The sequence below is a fragment of the Nelumbo lutea genome, chromosome 6 (genome assembly GCF_056320005.1).
Source record: "Nelumbo lutea isolate HS-2025 chromosome 6, American lotus-T2T, whole genome shotgun sequence".
Lineage (NCBI taxonomy): Eukaryota > Viridiplantae > Streptophyta > Magnoliopsida > Proteales > Nelumbonaceae > Nelumbo > Nelumbo lutea.
Genome location: NC_142689.1, coordinates 3,439,102 through 3,461,831, shown reverse-complemented (window position 1 = coordinate 3,461,831; position 22,730 = coordinate 3,439,102). Strand labels below are relative to the sequence as shown.

General features: G+C 38.3%; 1 protein-coding gene across 1 annotated transcript in view; it reads left to right on the top strand.

The window, feature by feature from the left end:
* The window catches only part of LOC148846874 (myosin-17-like), a 45,502-nt gene extending 22,830 nt beyond the window's left edge, over positions 1-22,672 (top strand). Inside the window, exons 5-39 of the mRNA XM_088950632.1 lie at positions 27-183; positions 330-388; positions 2,822-2,981; positions 3,092-3,241; positions 3,337-3,473; positions 3,571-3,717; positions 3,832-3,933; positions 4,675-4,732; positions 4,818-4,919; positions 5,125-5,162; positions 5,452-5,578; positions 5,663-5,833; positions 13,397-13,528; positions 13,641-13,750; positions 13,869-13,929; positions 15,204-15,381; positions 16,188-16,393; positions 16,541-16,660; positions 16,775-16,873; positions 16,987-17,208; positions 17,606-17,745; positions 18,304-18,424; positions 18,516-18,566; positions 18,655-18,735; positions 18,890-19,060; positions 19,540-19,692; positions 19,766-19,966; positions 20,553-20,690; positions 20,779-20,849; positions 20,965-21,064; positions 21,155-21,211; positions 21,300-21,356; positions 21,463-21,543; positions 21,696-21,778; positions 21,897-22,672. Of these exons, the coding sequence (XP_088806758.1) occupies positions 27-183; positions 330-388; positions 2,822-2,981; positions 3,092-3,241; positions 3,337-3,473; positions 3,571-3,717; positions 3,832-3,933; positions 4,675-4,732; positions 4,818-4,919; positions 5,125-5,162; positions 5,452-5,578; positions 5,663-5,833; positions 13,397-13,528; positions 13,641-13,750; positions 13,869-13,929; positions 15,204-15,381; positions 16,188-16,393; positions 16,541-16,660; positions 16,775-16,873; positions 16,987-17,208; positions 17,606-17,745; positions 18,304-18,424; positions 18,516-18,566; positions 18,655-18,735; positions 18,890-19,060; positions 19,540-19,692; positions 19,766-19,966; positions 20,553-20,690; positions 20,779-20,849; positions 20,965-21,064; positions 21,155-21,211; positions 21,300-21,356; positions 21,463-21,543; positions 21,696-21,778; positions 21,897-22,020 (4,165 nt within the window). The 3' untranslated portion in view covers positions 22,021-22,672. The remainder of the gene's footprint in view (positions 1-26; positions 184-329; positions 389-2,821; positions 2,982-3,091; positions 3,242-3,336; positions 3,474-3,570; positions 3,718-3,831; positions 3,934-4,674; positions 4,733-4,817; positions 4,920-5,124; positions 5,163-5,451; positions 5,579-5,662; positions 5,834-13,396; positions 13,529-13,640; positions 13,751-13,868; positions 13,930-15,203; positions 15,382-16,187; positions 16,394-16,540; positions 16,661-16,774; positions 16,874-16,986; positions 17,209-17,605; positions 17,746-18,303; positions 18,425-18,515; positions 18,567-18,654; positions 18,736-18,889; positions 19,061-19,539; positions 19,693-19,765; positions 19,967-20,552; positions 20,691-20,778; positions 20,850-20,964; positions 21,065-21,154; positions 21,212-21,299; positions 21,357-21,462; positions 21,544-21,695; positions 21,779-21,896) is intronic.
* The last annotated feature ends 58 nt before the right edge of the window (positions 22,673-22,730 follow it).

Genomic DNA, 22,730 nt, shown 5'->3' with positions numbered 1-22,730 from the left:
ATATGTGCTTTGCTGTAAGAATATAGGGAAATGATCAACGAAGGGAAGAGCAACTCTATTTTGGTTAGTGGAGAAAGTGGTGCTGGTAAAACTGAGACCACAAAGATGCTCATGCGATATCTTGCATATTTGGGTGGGCGATCTGGAATAGAAGGGAGAACTGTTGAACAACAAGTTCTTGAAGTAGGATGAAATTATCTTGTTTGTCTTATACCTTTGTAATTGTGAATCTTCTTCTCTTAGTTCATTTATCTTTCTGACCTTTCTCTGAGAATTTTAACAGTTTCATACTGATGACCAACTGTTTTTTTGTTGTTGATGAATTCCAGTCAAATCCAGTTTTGGAAGCATTTGGCAATGCTAAAACTGTTCGAAATAACAACTCAAGGTGACATTTTTTCCCTGTAGAGCATGACCTAGTAAGAATTATGCACTCTTGTTTTTTATTGACAACTTTGTACAAGTTACATAAATGATAAGATGTGCAGAAGGAAAGAACCACTGAACCAGTGTAAAAAAGGAACCAATTTTGCCCATCTCCACCATCTAGAACTGCCCCATGTTAGGATAACCAATAACAAAAGGAAAAAAACATGGTCCAAGAAACACAAATCTAGAAAGTTCATTCAATTGCCTAATAATATCAACAGTCCCCTTTACTTCAATTATGCATATCCTCCATCCAAGAGGTACAAGCACCACAGCAGAGGAAGGCAGATCATGATCAATACCAATCAACAAGACAAATAGCAAAGGAACAACAAATAAAAATTGTAATTATTTTGCATGCACTTCCCAATCACCTTAAAGAAATCCCTCGCAGAACAATCACAAGTTCACAAATAAACCGGCATTATAGCTTCCGTTCTGTTCACAGATGTATTACCTAATGACATCCTTCTTTGCTCCTACCCCTTGATTTCGAACCAAGGGATCCTCCATTGATTCTTCATCAGTACTTAGTACTAGAGCTATATATGCTAGAGCAAGATCACTTATTCCATCCTCATCCTCAAGTATGATTCACCACCACCCCCGTCTCAGCACTCTCTGTTGCGACCACTTCAGCCTACCCAGGCCCAGACCCAAGAGCCCACGACAATCCAGGTGTGAAGCCACCCATAGCACAGTGGTTTGTTAGAAGATAGAGTGGACCAGCAGCCATGGCAGCAGATCCGATCCCAGAGTTAGTTACATCTGCACATGGGAATATCCGATTCTCATGATGAGCCACCTGAGCCAGTCTAAAAGGCTCCCGATTTTGTAATAAAGACATGAATAGAAACCTTTCTTCTTCCTCTATCTTCTCTGTTCTCAGGGGGTGAGTCTCCCTCGAAGAGGCTACCCTGTTAGGCGGTTCCTACCACTCTCATCCAGAGATGCATAAGTTCTCATCTTTTCCAGATTTCTCTTAAGGCAATTGTGCTCCTTTAGTCTTGAAAAGTAATGAGCTAAATGAATTTTCTCACCCTAGCTTCTTCCTTTTTTTTTTTGATAAGTAAACCATTTTCATTAACTAGAGAGGTAGATATAAAGCTGCAAAGAGTAGGGGGAACATAGACAAACTGTGCTACTTCCCAAAGCTCAGAACAGCAGAAAAACTCAGCAACAACTCCCACATTAAAACAAAAAACTGCCTTAAACAAAAAAGGAACCACAAAGCAAGACAGGTAGACCATACTTGAACCTAAGAATTCTCAATGAAAGGCTTAACTCTTACTAATCTTCACTTTATGGGCAACTACCTTTCTCAAATCTAAACTGTCAGCGGCTTTGGTAACTTCAATAAATTTTTTACTGCTAATTGCCTGGGACATGGTAGCTCATGACTCTGAATCTCTGATCCATTCCCCTTGAAACTGCCGTCACAAGCATGTCGGGGGGGGGGGGGCAAGGAATTAATTTCAGCTTCTGCTGCTGAGGTTTGGTAATGGTAGTCATGCTACCTTTTGACTATCCAATTAGAAAATGCCTTGAAATCCCAAACTTACAAATGTAATCTTAAAGTGCAAGTCTACAAATCACTTCAAGGTTTATTGCAAGCATTGCTTCTATGTGTGTGTTTACATGCATGCATGTTTGCTTGAGTGGTTTGAAGTATTTATAGGGATTGTATGTATCTCTCTGTCTCTCTCTCATGAACTTGAATGCCAATGACCTCTCCAAGTTCTTTGTCTCGCAAGCTCCTCCATTATTTCTCCCTTGTATGCCACCCAAAAGGGAGGTTGGAGTTTTTCTTTGTTACTTTGCAATTAACAAGGCTATCTAGCTGCAGGGAAATGAAGTGCCGTTTAGTTTACTCAAAGAAGGGTTTAATTTTCTTCTTTCTTGCAAACATTTCATTTATCTTGCTCTTGGAGGAAAATTACAGAAACCTAAAATTGCCTCTCAGGTTTTCTGCATCATATTTACCTACAAAAGGAAAAAATGGGAAAAGGGAAGAAAAGAAGGGGAAAAACAGAAAACCCAAATGTAAAGTGAGAAGTTCTGCCCTAGGCCTAGTAATGACTTAGTCACTTAGGTAAGACTGGATTGGAGTAATGGTGTTGCAAGTTGGGAACCTTCAGGCTGATCTCCAATATGTAGCCACAGGTCCTCAAGCTTGTAACTTTGGTAAGCCTTAGAGTGACTTTATAATTATATTCAAACTTCAAAATTGCATCACTATAAGAATTCTTGTTGTATTCCTGCTGAGACTAGTTTATATGTTATTGATATGTTATTTTGCAGGCATTTCTTTTTTCAATTTTAGTTTCTTGTTTTTGAACTTTATCTTGTTCAAGGACTTATCACTCTGCCTCTTTGTATTCATGGTATAAAGTCGTTTTGGTAAATTTGTTGAGATCCAATTTGACAAGAATGGGAGAATATCTGGGGCAGCTATTAGAACCTACCTACTTGAAAGGTCTCGTGTTTGCCAAATATCAGATCCTGAGAGAAATTACCATTGCTTTTACATGCTATGTGCAGCACCATCTGAGGTACATACTTCTTTTAGAGTTCATACTATGGTCCATTTTTCTTCGGTTACTGCTTATGTAGTTGCAATGGTTATTTGTCAAAAAGCTGAAGGTTTTAATTCAATGTGCAGGATATTGAGAAATATAAGTTGGGAAATCCTAAGTCATTCCATTACCTGAATCAATCCAATTGCTATGTGCTGGATGGAGTAAATGATGCCCATGAATATTTAGCAACCAGGAGGGCCATGGACATTGTTGGAATCAGTGAGCAAGAACAGGTCTGCCTTCCTTATGCTTCCAATTTTCAAAGCATTATAGTTTGCACTTCTTTTGATGGCCCAATCAGATTCTCAATCTTAAATATTTCCTGCAGGAGGCAATTTTCAGGGTTGTAGCTGCAATTCTTCACCTTGGTAATATTAATTTTGCAAAGGGAGAGGAGGTAGATTCTTCTGTCATAAAGGATGAAAAGTCTAGATTCCATCTTAAAATGACATCTGAACTTCTCAAGTATGTTGAATCCATTTCTTATATGTCTCTGGAATATTTTTCTGTTTTGTTTCTTTGATTGTTCAATCATTCTCTACTAATCCATGTTGTTTGATAGGTGTGATGCCCAGAGTTTGGAGGATGCACTGATAAAGCGTGTCATGGTGACACCTGAAGAAGTTATCACAAGAACTCTTGATCCTGTTTCTGCAGTGGGTAGCAGAGATGCTTTAGCCAAAACAATATACTCCCGCCTATTTGATTGGTAAGAGTTCATGTGATAACCCCTCCCTTCCTCCATATAGGTGTATTTAGTGTTGCAATGCGGTTTCTTATTGCATGTTTTAGGTTATAACAAGTTTTTCTATATTTTCTGCAGGATTGTGGATAAAATTAACATTTCAATTGGACAGGATTCAAACTCAAAGTCATTAATTGGAGTTCTTGATATTTATGGCTTTGAAAGTTTTAAGTGTAATAGGTAAGATATTAGTTGCAAAATCACACTTCAAAATATCTTTAAAACAAAACAGTTGTAAATAGGGGTATTCACAGTCTGGTTTGGAGAAGATCTCAGACCAAATCGGTAATTTACAGCTTGAGAAATTTCTAAACTGAACCAAACCGTTTTTGTATGGAAACCAAATCAAACCAAACCGTTTTATTACGGTTTCTAATTGGACCATTCTATGATTCCTTTGGGCTTAACCCAATTAGAAAGCCCAAATAGCTCCCCTAAAAATTAAAACTTAAAACTTTTATTTATTATTTTATTATAAAATAAAGAGTTCATTATATATTTATAATTTTACGCATTCCATCTAGATATATTATATATAATATTTATATATCATATATTCATATTATATATATATGTATATAAAATTTTGGCTTACAGTTTGGTTTGGCTTACAAAATTCAATAAACCAAACCGAAACCACAAACCACAATTTAGAAAATTCTCAAACCGAACCAAACAGTTTATAGGGATAAAGTGAACCAAACCGCAACTTTGGTTTGGTTTGGTTCGGTTTGGTTTTGCGGTTTGAACCGTATAATGAACACCCCAAGTTGTAAATGTCTCTTGAATGAAATCTTTCTGTTATCAATCAAAAAAAAAAAAAAGATAGAAAACAGTTGTAATTGTCATGATGCAAAACAATAATTCGAATAAGAAAACCTGATACAATTGTTGATTTTCTTGTAATTTCATGTAAAACAGTTTTGAGCAGTTCTGTATCAACTTTACAAATGAGAAGCTGCAACAACATTTCAACCAGGTTAGTTTGCTCAGTCAATTCACTTTCTTGGAAATTGCTTCTTGCATTTTTCTTAAATTTAATGACTGGGATTGTCTGTTTGCAGCATGTCTTCAAAATGGAACAAGAAGAGTACACCAAGGAGGAAATTAATTGGAGCTACATAGAGTTTGTTGACAATCAAGATGTCTTGGATCTTATTGAGAAAGTATTAACTGTTATCTAATGCAATGTTGTTAATTGTAGCAAATGATACTCCTGTGTCTGTCTTTTATATATTAAAATGCAGAAACACACACATGTGAGACATGGATTGATATTCTCCACATGAGATTATTTAAAGTTATTCACATTTTGAGATTTATGTTGATGCATTCAAAGAATGACAACTGAGGAGCTTAATCTTTGTACAGAAACCTGGAGGAATTATAGCACTTCTAGATGAAGCCTGGTATGCAGTTGATGTTCCACTAATCCGTTTTGCTTACTTTGTCAGTGAATCTATCTTAATAACATGTAGAAGGATTTGTTGACGTTCTATCTTTCCATATATGATCTTTTTTTGATCAGTAACTGATATAGATTTTATTGATAGTTTGAGAAAACATACAATTATTTTGCAGTATGGTAGTGGTTTATACACTTTCTATCATTCCATATATGATAATCTGCATCTTTTCATGGATAGGAGGGTTCCTTTTTACACTCCACCTTGATGTCTGTTTGATTGCTTTGTGCAGCATGTTTCCTAAGTCTACGCATGAAACATTTGCCCAAAAGCTGTACCAGACATTTAAAAACAATAAGCGCTTTATTAAACCAAAGCTCTCTCGCACCAGTTTCACCATATCTCACTATGCAGGGGAGGTAAACATATAATTGTTTCTTTGTTTATGTTCCTTTTCTGATTATGGAATAACTATTTTCCTGAAACATTTTAAAATTTTACAGGTAACATATCAAGCTGATCTGTTTCTGGACAAGAACAAAGATTATGTGGTAGCAGAGCATCAAGATTTATTGACTGCTTCAAAGTGCCCATTTGTAGCAGCTCTATTTCCTCCACTTCCAGCAGAGTCATCAAAGTCATCTAAATTTTCTTCCATTGGATCACGATTCAAGGTACTTTTGAGTCCAGTTCCTTATTGATTTTTCTTATTTTCGAAGAACTCATCATTTTTGGGCACAACTGTAATTGATTTCTTGTACTTTTCTGTTTCTGGGGAGAGATAAGAGAGGTTATCTTTCCCTATTTCATTTGATGTAATCCTTTTAATTTCAATGAAAGTTCCAATTATTGATAAAAAAAAATTAAGTTTCACATTGTCCATTTAACCACCACCTTTGAATCCCCTTCAATTATCAACTTCTTAATATTTAGAGAAGCTGCTTTTTGGATTCCTTCCACTGCGGCCAATACCTCAACCCAAAGAGAATCTCCATTACCAGCTGGTCCCAAATATAGAGCCACAACTCTACCACCCTCATCTCTTAAAACTCCTATTCCAGAAACACCTGGATTACCCAGACAAGTCCCATCAAAGTTTAATTTGATGAAACCTCTCTCCAGAGGGGTCCAACAAGCTGTAGTAGGTGGTTTTACAGGTGCAGATTCAGCCACCTCTTTCCAACTGGCTGATGTGAAGTTTAGTTATTGATGGTCAGTTCTATTTTGACCTGTTAACCACAAAAAATATACGCTCTAAGTTCAAGATAATGATGTAATCTGATACTTAAGTTAATAAAGACTGCATATGCAATAAAAGATATGATATAGAATATTTTGTATACAGTATTTGTTTTCCAAACAAAAAGGGGAAGTCTGCATAGACTAAGTTGGGTAGCTGCAGGGTTTTTTTTTTGGGTGGTTTTGGTGTGTCTTTTGGAGAGTATTTAACCTTGACTAGTAATGTGGTTCCCTTGTTTATGGCAACTCCATATCCGCAATAACACTAATTGAAAGAAGATCTAAAAGAACTCCTCTACTATTTCTCTTTTGTTGTAGGCTTTCTTTCTATTTCATATACCCTCACCCAATCATGTGCAATCAAACTTGCTTAAAGCAATCAGGTATTTAGGTACATATAATTATAACAATGTAAATGCATATATAATATTATTTCGAATGTTAGAGGTAAACACAAAGTTCTATTGTGGTCAACTAGGCAGGATAGTTGGTGGTTGACCTAGTCAATGTTTAATTGTCTCATGAGACTATATCATGGCTATCAACCAACTAGTCTATGATATGATTGGTATGAATCTCAATTGTCTAGTTGTTTACTAGTCAACACTCTGATGACACTAATTACAATCTCATAGTTCCACCCCGTTTTTTTTCCTTCACACACCAAAAAAAAACCTCAACACTACCTATACCCATTGAAAAGAGTAGAAGATCAAGATTGCAATCAATCTTGAATCCTAAAAGGTTTTAGGTTTGCAAAACAGAAGAGAAAGTGAGAGAAAGTGAGAGAAAGGAGAGAATAGTAGAGAAACAAGAGAACACGAGTTGTTGAAAGGAGGGACAGATTCTTACTCATCCGCCGCCGCCACTCTCTTAATATTTATAGGTTATGTTTAGTACATAATGGAAAGGACACATATGCCCTTGGTACTTGCATAATAAATAAAGTAAATAAAAACTGAAATAAATAACAACTGAATTAACAAACTGACTCAAACTGACACTACTATAACTGAAACAAATAACTACACTGCTGTCCTACCAACACAGTGGGGACCACTACAGTGGGGCCCACATCAGTGTTCTCTACACTCCCCCTCAAGTTAGGAGTAGATATCTATCATGCCCAACTTGGATAGGTCTGTCTCTAACTTCTTCCTTGGTACAGCCTTGGTGATGATATTCGCGAGCTGCATATTAGATGTGATGTACAGAAGACACACTTTTTGTGATGTGACCCTTTCTCGCACAAAATGTCGATCAACTTCGATATGTTTAGTTCTATCATGCTGCACTGGGTTGTGGGCTATATTAATAGCTGCCTGATTATCACAGTACAACATTAAGGGCTTTTCATAGTCAATACCCAACTCTTCAAGTAGTGACCTCAGCCATAAGATTTCAGCCACTCCATTAGCCATTGACCTGTATTCCGCTTCAGCACTGGAACGGGAAACAACACTCTGCTTCTTACTCCTCCAAGAGACAATGTTACCTCCAACCAGGGCACAATATCCAGAGGTAGACCTTCTGTCATCAACACTTCCAGCCCAATCGGCATCTGTATAGACTTCCACCCTCATGTTCTTGAGCAATATACCTCTACCCGGGCATCTCTTCAAGTATGCTAATATTCTCTCTGCCGCAAGAATATGAGAAGTTCTAGGGGAGTGCATGTACTGGCTAACAACACTAATTGCATAGTTGATATCCGGCCGAGTGAGGCAGAGATATAGAAGCTTTCCAACCAACCGTTGGAACATAACTTTGTCTTCAAGAGGCTCCCCACCCTCTGCACTAATCTTGTGATTTTGTTCGATGGGTGTATCGGCCGGCTTAACACCCAACTTTCCAGTTTCCGCCAACAGATCTAGAACATATTTTTTCTGAGAGATAAAAATCCCCTGCTTGGATCTAGCAACCTCAATACCCAAAAAGTATCGTAGTGCACCAAGATCTTTCACCTCAAACTCTTGATGGAGCTGTTTGAGGGACTCAAACTCATGACTGTCATTTCCTGTCACCACAATATCATCAACATATACTGCTAGTAGTGTTAGAGAGGACTCCACCCTCTTGATGAATAGTGTATGATCTGATTGGGCCTGTACATAACCAAACCTTCCAAGGGCTAATCTGAACCTATCAAACCAAGCTCTAGGTAACTGTATCAAACCATACAATGCCTTGTTCAGTTGGCAAACCTTCTTACCTGTCTCTGTATCATAGAATCCAAGAGGCAACTGCATGTAAACCTCTTCTTGGAAGTCTCCATTCAGAAAGGCCTTTTTAACATCCATCTGAAACAGGGGCCAAGAATGATTTGCTGCAAGGGATAACAAAACTCGAATGGTGGTCATCTTGGCTACTGGGGCAAAGGTCTCCAAGTAGTCTATACCATAAGTCTGAGTGAACCCCTTTGCAACCAGCCGGACTTTGTACCTTTCAATAGAGCCATCAACATTATGCTTCACAGTGAACACCCATCTGCATCCCACCGGTTTCTTTCCTTTTGGTGGGTCAACCAGTGCCCAAGTATTATTCTTCAACAGGGCATCCATTTCGACTTGCATTGCATCTTTCCATTCTGGAACTGATAAGGCTTCTTGCACTGTTCTTGGAATAGGGACATCGGCAATGGAAGTGAGATAGGACCGGTAAGATGGTGATAGACGATCATAGGATAAGAACTATGAGATGCTGTGAGTTGTAGAAGTGGTGCAATGTCATTTCCCTTTGCGAATGGCAATAGGGAGATCAAGGTCATCCACAGGAGGGGAAGTGGCAACAGTGAGAGGTATCTCAGTAGGCTCTGGATCTAGAAGCGTAGAAGGGGAACTGGAGCTGGCCGGGGCTGCTGAAGACTAGGATCAACCTGCCTACATCGCCTATGATAGACTCTCAACTCTGGCTCCCTCTGACCACCCTCACCACTACAACCTTCATTACCAGTGGAATAGGTAAAGGAACAGCCCCACTCCCACTCTCACTGCTCTCCCCCTGAGGAAAGAAACTCAAAGCAGCCCCACTCTCACTGCTCTCCCCCTGAGGAAAGAAACTCAAAGCAGCCCCACCACTGCTCTCCCCCTGAGGAGAAACCCTAGGATAATAGGGTGTCTCCTCAAAGAAGGTGACATCCATGGAGACAAACCGTTTCCCTGAAACCGGATCATAGCAGCAATAACCCTTTTGAGTTTGTGCATAACCAAGGAAAATGCATTTGGAGGCCTTAGGTTCAAACTTGGAATGATGAGGCCCGAGAAGCTGAACGAAACAGGTACAACTAAAGGTTTTAAGGGGAACAATGAACAACTCCTCGTTTGGGTATAGAAGGGAAAAGGGGGTTCTCATATCAAGGACCCGAGAAGGAACTTGATTAATGAGATAAACTGCCGTGAGGATAGCATCACCCCAGAATCGAATAGGTACATTGGAGGTAAACATAATGCTTCTAGCCACCTCCAAGATATGCCTATTCTTCCTTTCGGCAACACCGTTCTGTTGTGGTGTATAAGGGCAAGTGCTCTGGTGAATAACTCCATGGCTAAGAAGGTAGGAGGTCAATGGTTGAGCAAAGTATTCCTTTGCATTATCAGATCTAAGGACTTTGATTTTGGTCCCAAACTGAGTGAGAACCATCTGATGGAAGTTTTGGGTCAGAGCAGGAACCTCATCCCGAGAACGCATAAGATAGACCCAAGAAAACCGGGTATGGTCATCAACAAACAGTAGAAAATATCTGTACCCACCCATAGAAGAGATATGATATGGCCCCCAAACATCAGTATGCACAATATCAAAAGAGGAATTACTCCTTTTATTACTTAAAGAATAAGAGGTTCTATAATGTTTGGCAAACTCACAACTCTCATACCTCAACTTTGATAACTCAACAGACTCAAATAAAGCAGGGAACAGACTCTTCAAAGACTTAAAAGACAAATGACCCAATCGGTTATGCCAAAGCATAACTGAACTCACAGACTGGGAAACAAAAGACTTCTTATCCACTGACTCCTCCCGACAAGAACTCTCTCCAAGCAGATAGATCCCGTTCGTCTCACGGCCAGTCCCAATCACCTTCCTCGTCTCCAAATCCTGAAAAACACATCGGTCAGGGAAAAAAGTTACTGAACAGTTCATGTGTTTGGTAATACTACTAACTGAAAGCAGGTTAGTACCAAGCTTAGGAACATGCAAGACAGAAGATAAAGAGATAGTATCCGATAGCTTGATGTCCCCCTTGCCCGAAATGGGAACAAGAGAGCCATCAACAATGGATACTCTATCTCGGCCAGAGGTTAAGTGATAAGAAGTGAACAAAGATGGCAAGCTAGTCATATGGTTAGATGCACCTGAATCTATTACCCAGCAGTGATCAGTATTACCTGGAGCTGAAGCATGGTAAGCTAAGGCTCGAGTAGCTAAATGTGCAAACGCAGATGTGGCAGGAGCTGATGGTGACTGAGATGGTTGAGCTGAACTCCCAACTTCCTTTTCCAACTGTATGAGGGCAGCCCGAATAGCAGCTAAAGTCTTCAGGGATGTGCCTGATGAGGATGTTGAATCAGTGTTCACTGCCATATGAGCATTACCCTTCTTATTTCTTAGTTTTGCTGGGACCAAGTGAGGATGTAGCTTCCAACAAGTATCTTTTGTGTGCTTGGGTTTCTTGCAATGTTCACATACCAGATCCCGTTTATCTTCCTTCTTCCGGTCCCTTTCTGAGTCACCCCATGGCTTGGGTTTAATAGCTGTCAAGGCTGGGAAAGAGGGCTAAGGCTGCATCATGACTTTCCTCCTGGTCTCTTCACTATGCACCAGGGAGTATGCTTGAGAAAGGGTCACACTATCTCTTGTCAATGTCTGTTGTCGCACAATGTCATATTCTGAATTCAAACCAGCCAGAAACTCAAATACCCTATTCGTCTCGATTTGCTTTCTGTGAGTCTGTGCATCTTTGGTACTCTCCCACTCAGGGGTCTCTAGATGGTCAATCTCATGACACGAGGATTTCAAGGTGGAGAAGTAGACAGAAACTAACTTCTCTCCTTGTTTAAGGTTGTTCACCTCACACTTTAGTTCATAGGCTCTGGCAACATTAAGGGGTTGGGAATAGGTTTCTTTCACAACATCCCATATCTCTTTGGCTGTCTTTGCCCACAAGTAATTTCGGCTGATATGTGGCTGCATAGAATTACACAGCCATGCCATAACTAAATAGTTCTCTTGAACCCACTTGGTGTATGTTGGGTCCTCCTTGGAAGGTTCTTTCACATCTCCCAAGAGGTAACCCAGTTTTCCCCTTCCTCCAATAGTCATCATGGCTGATTGCGCCCACTCCAAATAATTTGACCCATCAAATCTCATAGTTGTAATCTGAAACCCGGTTTCAGATACACTACCATAACTGTGGTTTCCAAAACTACTTTCTCCCTGACCCTTAAACTCCATCTTTGATCAAGATTCAGTGGCTACAAACTGTTAGAGCAATTATACCAGAAAACAGAGTCAAGGAAGTAAGTCTGAAAGCTGATCCGAAACCAACACAAATCTGATCTGATCCGATCTGAAACCAACCCAGATCTGATCTGAAATCAATCGCCTATCACAGTATATGCAAGAAATCAACTCAAATCTGATCTGAAATCAATCGGCATGCACAGTACCAGACAGCCTATCAATCTGAGATGCTATTTTCTGAAATCACTACTGTGGGGCCCACTGTTGCGAGAGCAAAAATAGGGTTTCAACTGTAGGTCTGAAGTAAGTGCTCAGCTGCACCCTCCAAGCAGTCCGCACAAGTGGGACTTATCGTAGGGCAATATGAAACCCTAAAAACTAATCACCTTTGAAGAGGGGGGTTCGGCCCAACAGTCAAACCCTAGAAACAAACTTAAACACAGTTCGGCAAGCCAAACCCTAGAACAAACTTGAACACAGTCCGACCCCTTTTTCTAGATAGGTCCAACCTATCTCGACTGATTGCAGTCTCTGAAACTCAGTAAAAAAAAACTTACTTATGTACTTCGGTTTACTGTCTTCTAGGATTACTTGAACCCTAACTTTCGCTGCCTCTTCCTGATTACCAACTCTCTGCAAGCCGCGGCAAGTCTTCAACTGCTGCGAACCTCTCCTGGTAATCTCCAAGATTCAGCCACCGAAAAACTTCTTCAAAGCTTCCAGCCCTAGCTAGTCCTCATGTGGTCAGCTGGACTAGACACACATGAGAAGCCCTAGACTGGCTCTGATACCAAGTAGAAGATCAAGACTGTAATCAGTCTTGAATCCTAAAAGGTTTTAGGTTTGCAAAACATAAGAGAAAGTGAGAGAAAGGAGAGAGAATAGAAGAGAAACAAGAGAACACAAGTTGTTGAAAGGAGGGACAGATTCTTACTCATCTGCTGCCGCCACTCTCTTAATATTTATAGGTTATGTTTAGTACATAATGGAAAGGACACATCTGCCCTTGGTACTTACATAATAAATAAAGTAAATAAAAACTGAAATAAATAACAACTGAATTAACAAACTGACTCAAACTGACACTACTATAACTGAAGCAAATAACTACACTGCTGTCCTACGAACACAGTGGGGACCACTGCAGTGGGGCCCACATCAGTGTTCTCTACAAAAAGACATGCCAGAACCAAAATGCCTTTCTCAGCCTCGCATCTCTGCATTTTCATGGCACTATTGCCATGTACAGTTAACTATCATAACTTTTTTACTGAACTGAATAAAAAGCTATTAGGTTTCTTGAGCTTCATTGACATGTGATGAGCACAGCCACAAACAAAAAACAGTTGTAGGCATAAAGTTTTTTTGTGCCTTGTGCTCTTTGTATTCCAGTAGTCCATACTAACTTCATGTTGTATATACATGATTTCATGTTTTCTCAGTGAATTGAGCTTCAAGTGTTAATGTACATTAAATTGTATCTGTGAAATTTCTTTCAAGAAAATATTGACAAAAATGGCAATTTGAAATTTCAGTTTCAACTTCAATCCTTGATGGACACCTTGAGTTCAACGGAACCTCACTACATCAGATGTGTAAAGCCTAACAATGTTCTCAAACCTACTATTTTTGAGAACTTCAACGTCATCCACCAATTACGATGTGGTGTAAGTTCACCTTGAAAGAAAATTTTCTTTATTTGCTTCTAAATCATCTGCTATGTAACATGAAACATTAAATTGTTTGAGTTTTTTTTTGTCATTACTATTATACTTGTAGGGTGTTCTTGAGGCGATTAGGATAAGCTGTGCTGGATATCCTACCAGAAGAACATTTTATGAATTTCTTCATCGTTTTGGTGTTCTTGCTCCAGAATTTTTGGAAGGAAAGTAAGCTTTACTGTTCTTTCTTCACTTTATCTATTCAATATGGTAGATAGAAATGCTTCTGGAAGCCTTTTTCTTGTGTTGATCTATATATATTAAATGTTGGTTCTTCCCTTCACAGTTCTGATGACAAGGTTGCATGTCAAATGATTCTAGACAAAAAGGGATTGGAAGGTTACCAGGTGATCCCAACGTACCTTCTAAACTTATAATCTTGTTCATGACTCAAAGTGTTACCCTGGATCTCTGAGTGATTTTTGGGAAGATATTTTTTTTCTTAGTTTATATCGCATGTTTAATAAAATTTTTTATTGATATTATTCTATAATTTAGGGGCCATTGCTTAGTGTAATAAAGTTTCAAAATTTGGATACACCCCAATATGACAGAAGCAATGTATCAGGATTTTCAACATATATATATATATATATATATATATATATATATATATATATATATATATATATATATATATTTTGTTTCAAACTTTCAGGGTCCATCCCAAATAAGGGTATTTAACATATAAAACCAATGTTTTACACATATCCCTTAAAATAAACATATTGGTGACCCACCATGTTGCGTTTTTGACCAATATGCCAAAAGCCTTAAGACTGATGGAACAAATCAAGCCAAGCATTTAACATTTAGGATCGTAACATACCACCACGCTTCTGTAGCCAATGTCTTGGCGGCTTTACTCTGGGCAGTTCTCGTTCAAGTGACAAGTAGCCTTCTCTATGACGGCTCACACTTTGGTGGCAGGTAGCCCTTTCTCTTTGGCGACTTTCACTTTGCTCGAGGTAGCCCTTTCTGTGGTAGCTTTCACTCTGCTCTAGGTAATCCTTCTCCCAAGTAGCCCTCTCTGTTATTCAAACTTGAGACGTGGTGGTAGGCTCTATTACCAAATGTTTCGTGCTTGACCAATATGCCAAAGCCTTTAAGACTGATGGAATGCATCAAGCCAAGCATTTTAACATTTAGGGTCATAACACACTGATACAAAATGTATTGACTGATATGTAAAATCTCGGGCAGACAAGCGTGAGAAAATGAGTTTGAGGTCGAGGGCAACCACTTTGTGCTAAATCCAAAGGCTAGGACTTGGGACCATACCATGTTTATCCCTCCCAAAACCCCAGATAGCTCGGACCAAATTGGATAATGGCCTTTATAAAAAAGATCCATCATCCTATGTTGATCCTAGCTTTCTAAGGTCTTGGGAAGGATGGACTGGATACAGACCTAACCTTTGGCATTTTTTACACAAATTGGCTGCTCTCAGACTCAAGTCCATGTTCTCATGCTTGTCAGCCCGTGATTCTACCATTGCACCAAGTAATGGCTTTTATATTATCCCAAATATTCCTTTTCTATTAGTTAAATGAACGCTTTCTCAAATGACAGATCCTGTACATGATGTATCAAGTTAATGGGTATTTTCTTTCTAAGACAGTTAGGCAAGACAAAAGTCTTCCTCAGAGCTGGTCAGATGGCCGAGTTGGATGCTCGAAGAGCAGAGGTGCTTGGCAATGCGGCTAGAATCATTCAAAGACAAATCCGTACATATATTGCTCGTAAAGTGTTTATCTCCTTACGGAAGTCAGCTATTCATTTGCAATCTCGGTGGCGAGGTATATTCTTTTAGTACTGGTCTCAGTAATAGTTGCTTTTGCATATCTCATTGAACATTTCACTATTGGTACCATCTGGATAATGCATGGAGCTTGAAACTTGCATTTGATATGATTAAACTGACATATTGGTCTTAGATATTAGTATGAAGTGTGACAATTGCCCACGAAGGCTCAACTCATCTAAACTAAGCTGTCTCCCAACTATATTGGGTTGGCTAAGTCACAAAAGAATCCAGTTGTTATACCCATGCAGATATTGTTATTTGGTTGGCTAGAGTCATCCGAAAGGACTCCTTGTTACATCCATGCAGGTATTGTAATTCCAAAGGTTATTCTGTTCAGATATTGTAAGCTTCATTCTTAAAACAGTGACCTGATCAACCTTCAGATTACAATATCTGCATGGATAAGGGCAAGGTTTGAGAAAAGTGTCTTGATGTTTACAGCTGAAAGTATAAAGCACATCGATGCTTATGCCCCATGCATCTAAAGGTCCTGGTGCCTTGTCCCACACCTCCACATTATTAAATATTATTTCAGTTCAATTATAAAATAAGATGTAAAACATTTAAAATACATTAAATGTGACAGCTAAATTATCTAATAGTACACAAGATTAAGCATTTGAGAGTTTTTTTTTTTTTTTATGGCAAATCTCTGAGGACTGAGGAGGCAATTTTTTTCCTGGAGAAATGAATGTTTTTGCTACGTGGTTTGCTGTCCTACATTACTATAGCTTTATAAAGTACTTCAGTTGGTTTAGATCAATTGTTAATTAGTATATTCTTTTTTTTTTTTTGTAGGGAAAATGGCTTGCAAACTGTATGAGCAGTTAAGACATGAAGCAGGTGCTGTGAAGATACAGAAGAACTTCCGTCGATATACTGCCAGGAAATCCTACATAAAACTATGGTTATCTGCAATTACATTGCAGACTGGCCTAAGGGCAATGACATCAAGGAATGAATTCAGATTCCGGAAGCAAACCAAGGCCACAATCATTATCCAGGTAGCATTTCTCTGAATTTCTTGAAATAGTTTTACAAACATCATATGGTATTTTTAAAATTAAAAACTTTACATTCCAAATGTTTTGAAAGTTGGTTTTAGAATTTTGAAAACCGAGTTGTTGATCACAGTTCTTCATGACTTCCAGGCTCGGTGGCGTTGCCACAGGGATTATTCATACTATAAGAGTCTTCAGAAGGCTGCCCTCATTTCTCAGTGTGGTTGGAGACGAAGAGTTGCTAGGAGAGAGCTCAGAAAACTCAGAATGGTTTGATCTAAATCCCTTGTGCTTTTTCACATGGTCCATAGCTCCATATTTGTAATGTATCATTTGGTCATAAATATAATAATAACTGGTAAGAATTCGTGGAAATATGCTCAGGCTGCTAGAGAAACAGGGGCACTCAAAGAAGCAAAAGACAAACTAGAAAAACGTGTAGAGGAACTTACATGGCGTTTGCAGTTTGAGAAGCGATTAAGGGTAGAGATGCTTTACTTTATGTGCTGAAATTCAGGTTATTCTGGTTTTGGAACTAGAAAGTTCTCTTACAGTATGTCTTAAAACATAGCTTTGCTTTGTTCAATTTGAAACAGACTGATTTGGAGGAGGCAAAGGCCCTAGAAATTTCCAAGTTACAAGATTCTTTGAATGCTATGCAAATACAAGTAGAAGAAGCAAATGCCAAGGTTATTAAAGAACGAGAGGCAGCCAAAAAAGCTATTGAAGAAGCACCACCAGTCATTAAGGAGACCCCAGTTATAATTCAAGATACAGAAAAAGTTGATGAATTAACTGCTGAAGTTGAAAAGCTAAAGGTAGACCCACTGAGTTTGAATCAGTTATACTCTATATATCTTATTGTTGCATCGTTTCCTATGAGTTTTGCTACAAAGAATTGTTATTAACTAAGGCTGCAGGAATGATTGTACCTTCCATACAATTTGCTGAGTGCTATATACATAGGTTGTGGATATGGGGATCAGTGGAGATATGTTATTTGCTTTTAATCTAATAGTAAATACAAAAGTCCATTCCAGTTAATGCATGTAATCAATCTCAATGGTTCTTGCAAGTTGCAAATTCTTGAGAAAAAGGACTGGATTTGCTATTAAATAGGCATATAGAAAAAAAATCTGAATCTGTAGAAGCATGATAGAATTGCAGAATGAAATCATGTGGCTTGGACTTACTATTTTTTTGTTATTCCTTAAGGCTTTGCTGCTATCAGAAAGGCAAACAACACATGAGGCCAAGCAATCTTATGCCGATGCTCAGGCTAAAAATGAGGAGCTGATAAAGAAGCTTGAAGATGCTGAGCGAAAAGTCGATCAACTTCAGGATTCTGTTCATAGGTGTGTAGCATAATATGAGAAATGGAACCATCAAGAAATTTTATACTTATTTCCGTTTGTTATGTTTAACATCTGAAGTAGTGCTTCAGTTCCTTGAAGCTCACATAAATTGGTTACCTTTCCCTGGAACCCCCCCCCCCCCAACCTTATCTGTATCCTACTTGTATGCACAGGTCCTAACCATGCTACCATGTCATATTTTAGAAACTTTGTGTTGATAGTTTTCTTAATTTTGCTAGATTTGTCATTTTCCATCTTGCACCAAGAGTGGAGATGTGATCAAATTTCTGTGTCATCTTCATGTTATTATATGTTTGTTTCAACTCCTCTAGTTTTTCTGAACTATTGGCAGTCTTCATTATATGGTAGAAATTGATACCTCCTACCCCATGTGCATAAGTGCACATGCGTGTGGGCACACAAGAAAATCTGTTCAGAACAAAAGATTAACCAATACTTGGGATGATGGATGAGTTTGGAGCGCTCTCTCTCATTCTCTTTCTCTCTCTGCTTGAGAAATTGAATTTTTTTTCCTGGTTTACTTCTTCCCTTATTCAGGCTTGAAGAGAAACTTTCAAATATAGAGTCAGAGAATCAAGTACTTCGTCAACAAGCACTGGCTATTTCACCAACTGGAAAAGCATTATCTGCTGCACGTCAAAAGATGACCATCATTCAGGTATTTATGGTATAACGAGTTATACATTTTCTAGAGCCACAATTATGTGGTCATTGAACTGTATATTGAGATTTCTATTGTTAATTGACAGAGGACCCCAGAGAATGGAAATGTTCCAAATGGAGAAACAAGGGTGGCATCGGTAAGTTGAAAAACAATTTCATTCTTGGCATACTTACGAGTGGAAATATAACCAATATATTTTCTTTCCCTTCTGTTAATTGTCCCAGGACTTGAGTCTTGCTGTATCAAATCCACGGGAGCCTGAAACTGAGGAAAAACCACAAAAGTCACTTAATGAGAAGCAGCAAGTAAGAGATTTTGAAATTTACCCCACCTCCAAAAAATGAAAAAGAAGGAAAATGCCGAACTATTAAATTCACGCTGCATAGACATTTCACATTCTTTTTAAGGTCTCATTTTCCTTGTAAAAATTTTCTCTTCTCATTTGATTTCCTGGCACAGGAGAACCAAGACCTACTGATAAACTGTATTTCACAAGACCTGGGGTTCTCTGGGGGAAGACCTGTTGCTGCTTGTATTATATACAGATGCCTTCTTCATTGGAGATCATTTGAAGTTGAAAGAACAAGTGTTTTTGACCGTATTATTCAGACAATAGGTTCAGCTATAGAGGTAGTACCTCAAATTCTCAGTGTGAAAGTGTTTCAGAATCTGTAGTTTGGTGGGTAAATTAGGCTGCATTTTGCATGCTTTCAGAGAATTAAATTTGATGAATTTTATGTTTCTAAGTATCACTTTAAGTTTGATTTTATGAAAAAATGTTGGAACTAATTCTAAGAATTGTTTCTTTGAAGTTAAAAAATTAGCTTCAAAAAAGAATAATTGTTGCCCCAGAACTCATTCTTCAAATAGTGATTCTTTGGAGCAATATTTTAACCAAACATAGCATCATCATTTAACCCTCTATGCCCCAGACTCTGATTTGGGGTTGGAGGAAATTTTGGTCAAGCACATCACAGTAATCCTATTATACCACACCATAAGTAATTAGGTTACTGGTTTTCTAGTATTCCAATGTTTTTTGATGAATAGTAGTATTCCAATGTTCTTACACCACTTCTGTTGATATTGGGTTTTCATTGTCACTGAAGGCTCAGGATAACAATGATCTTTTATCCTATTGGTTATCCAATTCATCGACATTGTTGTTGCTTCTCCAACGCACACTTAAAGCAAGTGGTGCAGCTAGCTGGACCCCACAAAGGCGGAGGTCAACATCGACTTTATTTGGGAGGATGTCTCAAGTAAGAACTAATCATTTGTTTCATTTTTGTATGTGTATATTTGTCTTTGAATTCTTACACCTTGCTGTTCTAGGGCCTTCGAGGATCTCCACAAAGTGGATTCTCATTTCTTAATGGTCGAATGCTTGGACTGGAGGACTTACGTCAAGTAGAAGCCAAATATCCAGCATTGTTGTTTAAGCAACAACTCACAGCCTTCCTTGAGAAGCTATACGGGATGATAAGAGATAATCTGAAGAAAGAGATCTCTCCCTTGCTTGGATTATGTATTCAGGTATTGCTGTAAACTTGTCACACGGGCACATGTTTTTTTCTTTTTCAAGAAGTATGATCCTTTTATGTAAGTGAATTTGTTTCCTGGAATTAGTATTGAGTTAATTATAAATACTGGCTTCAAAATAACTCAATGATGGGCATAGAGTCTATATCTTATGGGCTTGTCGCTTGCTATATTTTCTGGAAACAATGGAGTATCACTAGGGGCTTGTGACAATAACTGATTGTATGATGTATCTTCAGATAATCAGCTTTAACATGCATTGGATGGATCTTGAACCGTTCAATGTGAACTCTTTTTTTTTTTTTTTTTTGCACTTTGCACAAGAACCAGAACTATCTAATAATAAGAATAACTAGAAAGGCAAAAAGGTAAACTGATAAGCATTGTGTGTAACTGTGTATGACATGAAGTTGATGCTTAGATTCCATGTACAGACAAATGGGCTTTAACACATGTTTTTCCTAATATGGTTCTTATTTTTCTTGCTGATGTTATTTATGATTGTCTTGCATCCTTTTGGTTGTGCTGCTGTACCTTCCTGGGTTAACTCGTTGAAATTTATTTCTTTGAAATGATACAGGCACCTAGGACTTCAAGGGCAAGTTTAGTGAAAGGACGGTCACAGGCAAATGCTATTGCTCAACAAGCTTTAATTGCTCATTGGCAAGGCATTGTGAAAAGCCTAAACAATTACTTGAAGACTCTGAGAGCCAACTATGTGAGTTCTGAGAGTTCAGGATACGGCTATGCAATTAACTTTACCTTGGAACAACTTTGTCACTCTCATGCACCTTCTGGCCTTGCAGGTTCCCCCATTCTTAGCTCGAAAAGTGTTCACTCAGATATTTTCTTTCATAAATGTTCAACTATTCAACAGGTATGTGTTCAGATCTTGTCATGGGTTCCTAAATCATTTGGGTGGATGACATTTCCATCAGAGTTTTCATTATTATTGTTCAGTATTGTTGTCTTAATTACATTCATATCTGCAGCCTTCTTTTGCGTCGTGAATGTTGCTCATTTAGCAATGGGGAGTATGTGAAAGCAGGATTGGCTGAGTTGGAACAATGGTGTAATGAAGCTTCTGAAGAAGTGAGTATCAATGAAGCCCCTATGATTTTTGTATTTTTTTTCTCCTGCAATCCTTTTAATGAATGTTTATGACATTTGGGTTACACTCAGTATGCAGGCTCAGCTTGGGAAGAACTGAAGCATATCCGACAGGCCGTTGGCTTCCTGGTGTGACTTCATTTCTTATTTCATATTCTTTTTCTTGATGCTCTTGTATACATTGCTAAACGCTCTTTTTACATTTTTTGAAACTCAGGTCATACACCAAAAGCCCAAAAAGACCTTGAATGAAATAACAAAGGACCTTTGCCCGGTGGGTGATTCCTTTCTCCAGAACTTTCCAACTTTTACTAGATTTGTCATATTTCAAATTTTCCAGATTGATCATGCTTTTTATTTTTATTGTTGCTTCTTTTCAGGTGCTCAGCATACAACAATTATACAGGATTAGTACAATGTACTGGGATGATAAATATGGTACACACAGTGTATCTTCAGATGTGAGTTTTTTTTTTCCCAATTGGTTTTGAATTTTACTGAAATTTGAGACACTATTGATGACACTTTCAGTTGCTGCTTTGATGGGTAAATCTTGTGTGTGTATGTGGCTTCCATGATGGGTAAATCAATTGAATGTCTTCTCTCATCATAGGTTATTTCAAGCATCAGAGTTCTGATGACTGAGGATTCAAACAATGCTGTCAGTACTTCTTTCTTATTGGATGATGATTCAAGGTAAGTTTTCCAAAACATGCTACAGCAGTTTTTTATCACTATTATTCTCCAGTCTTCAATAGACCAATCACAACCCATTTGCTTTTTTTTTTTTTTTTATCTTTCTCAAACAATGCAGCATACCATTCTCCGTGGATGACATATCCAAGTCAATGCAACAAATAGACATAACTGATATTGACCCCCCACCTCTGATGCGTGAAAACTCGGGTTTCGTGTTCCTGTTACAGCGTTCAGAGTGATGGTGATCATGTTGTCCAATCCCAGCTCCCCGTGCATTTTGCACTTCCATGAGCGAGTTACTACAACCTGTGCATATAATCTTAATTCTCCCACATATCATGTATTTATATATTTTGTTCATTCCCGGGGGCCGTCCTTCACGTCCTATCGAGAAATGAGGCATTCATTTAGAGCCCATAATGCTCCAAGCCTGATACAGTCAACTACAGAAAACATACGCCAGGGTTTAGCAAGCTGTCAAACCAGATTGTTGCTTGTTGGGTTCTGTTCAGTGCATTTCAAATGTTATAGTAACCACATTTCCAGGCGAATTTCTGTTACATGTGAAAGCTTTTTGTAATATTCATATTTATTCATTTTAGACGGTCAGGTTTCAGGTATTTTGTAAATCATCCGCACAGTGCGGATAGCAGGTTATCCTAGGCATGTTACCTTTAGCTTCTTGTGAGTTGTGACCGTCTTTGTTATTAGTTGAAACTTGAAAGTTGAAACGTCCACTATTTTGTGGTACTATGTTTGTTGAACGAAAAAACAAGATTATTAGCTGGGTTTGTACTTTGTAGGGCAGAAGCTAAAGCCTAAGCTATTTGAATTTCAAATAATAAAAAAGAGGTAAAAAAGGAAAAAAAAAACACAGTTTTCAAATGGATCTATAATTCTATACCACTTACTAATGTACGGAAAGGTTGGCGAACGGCAATAAACTCAG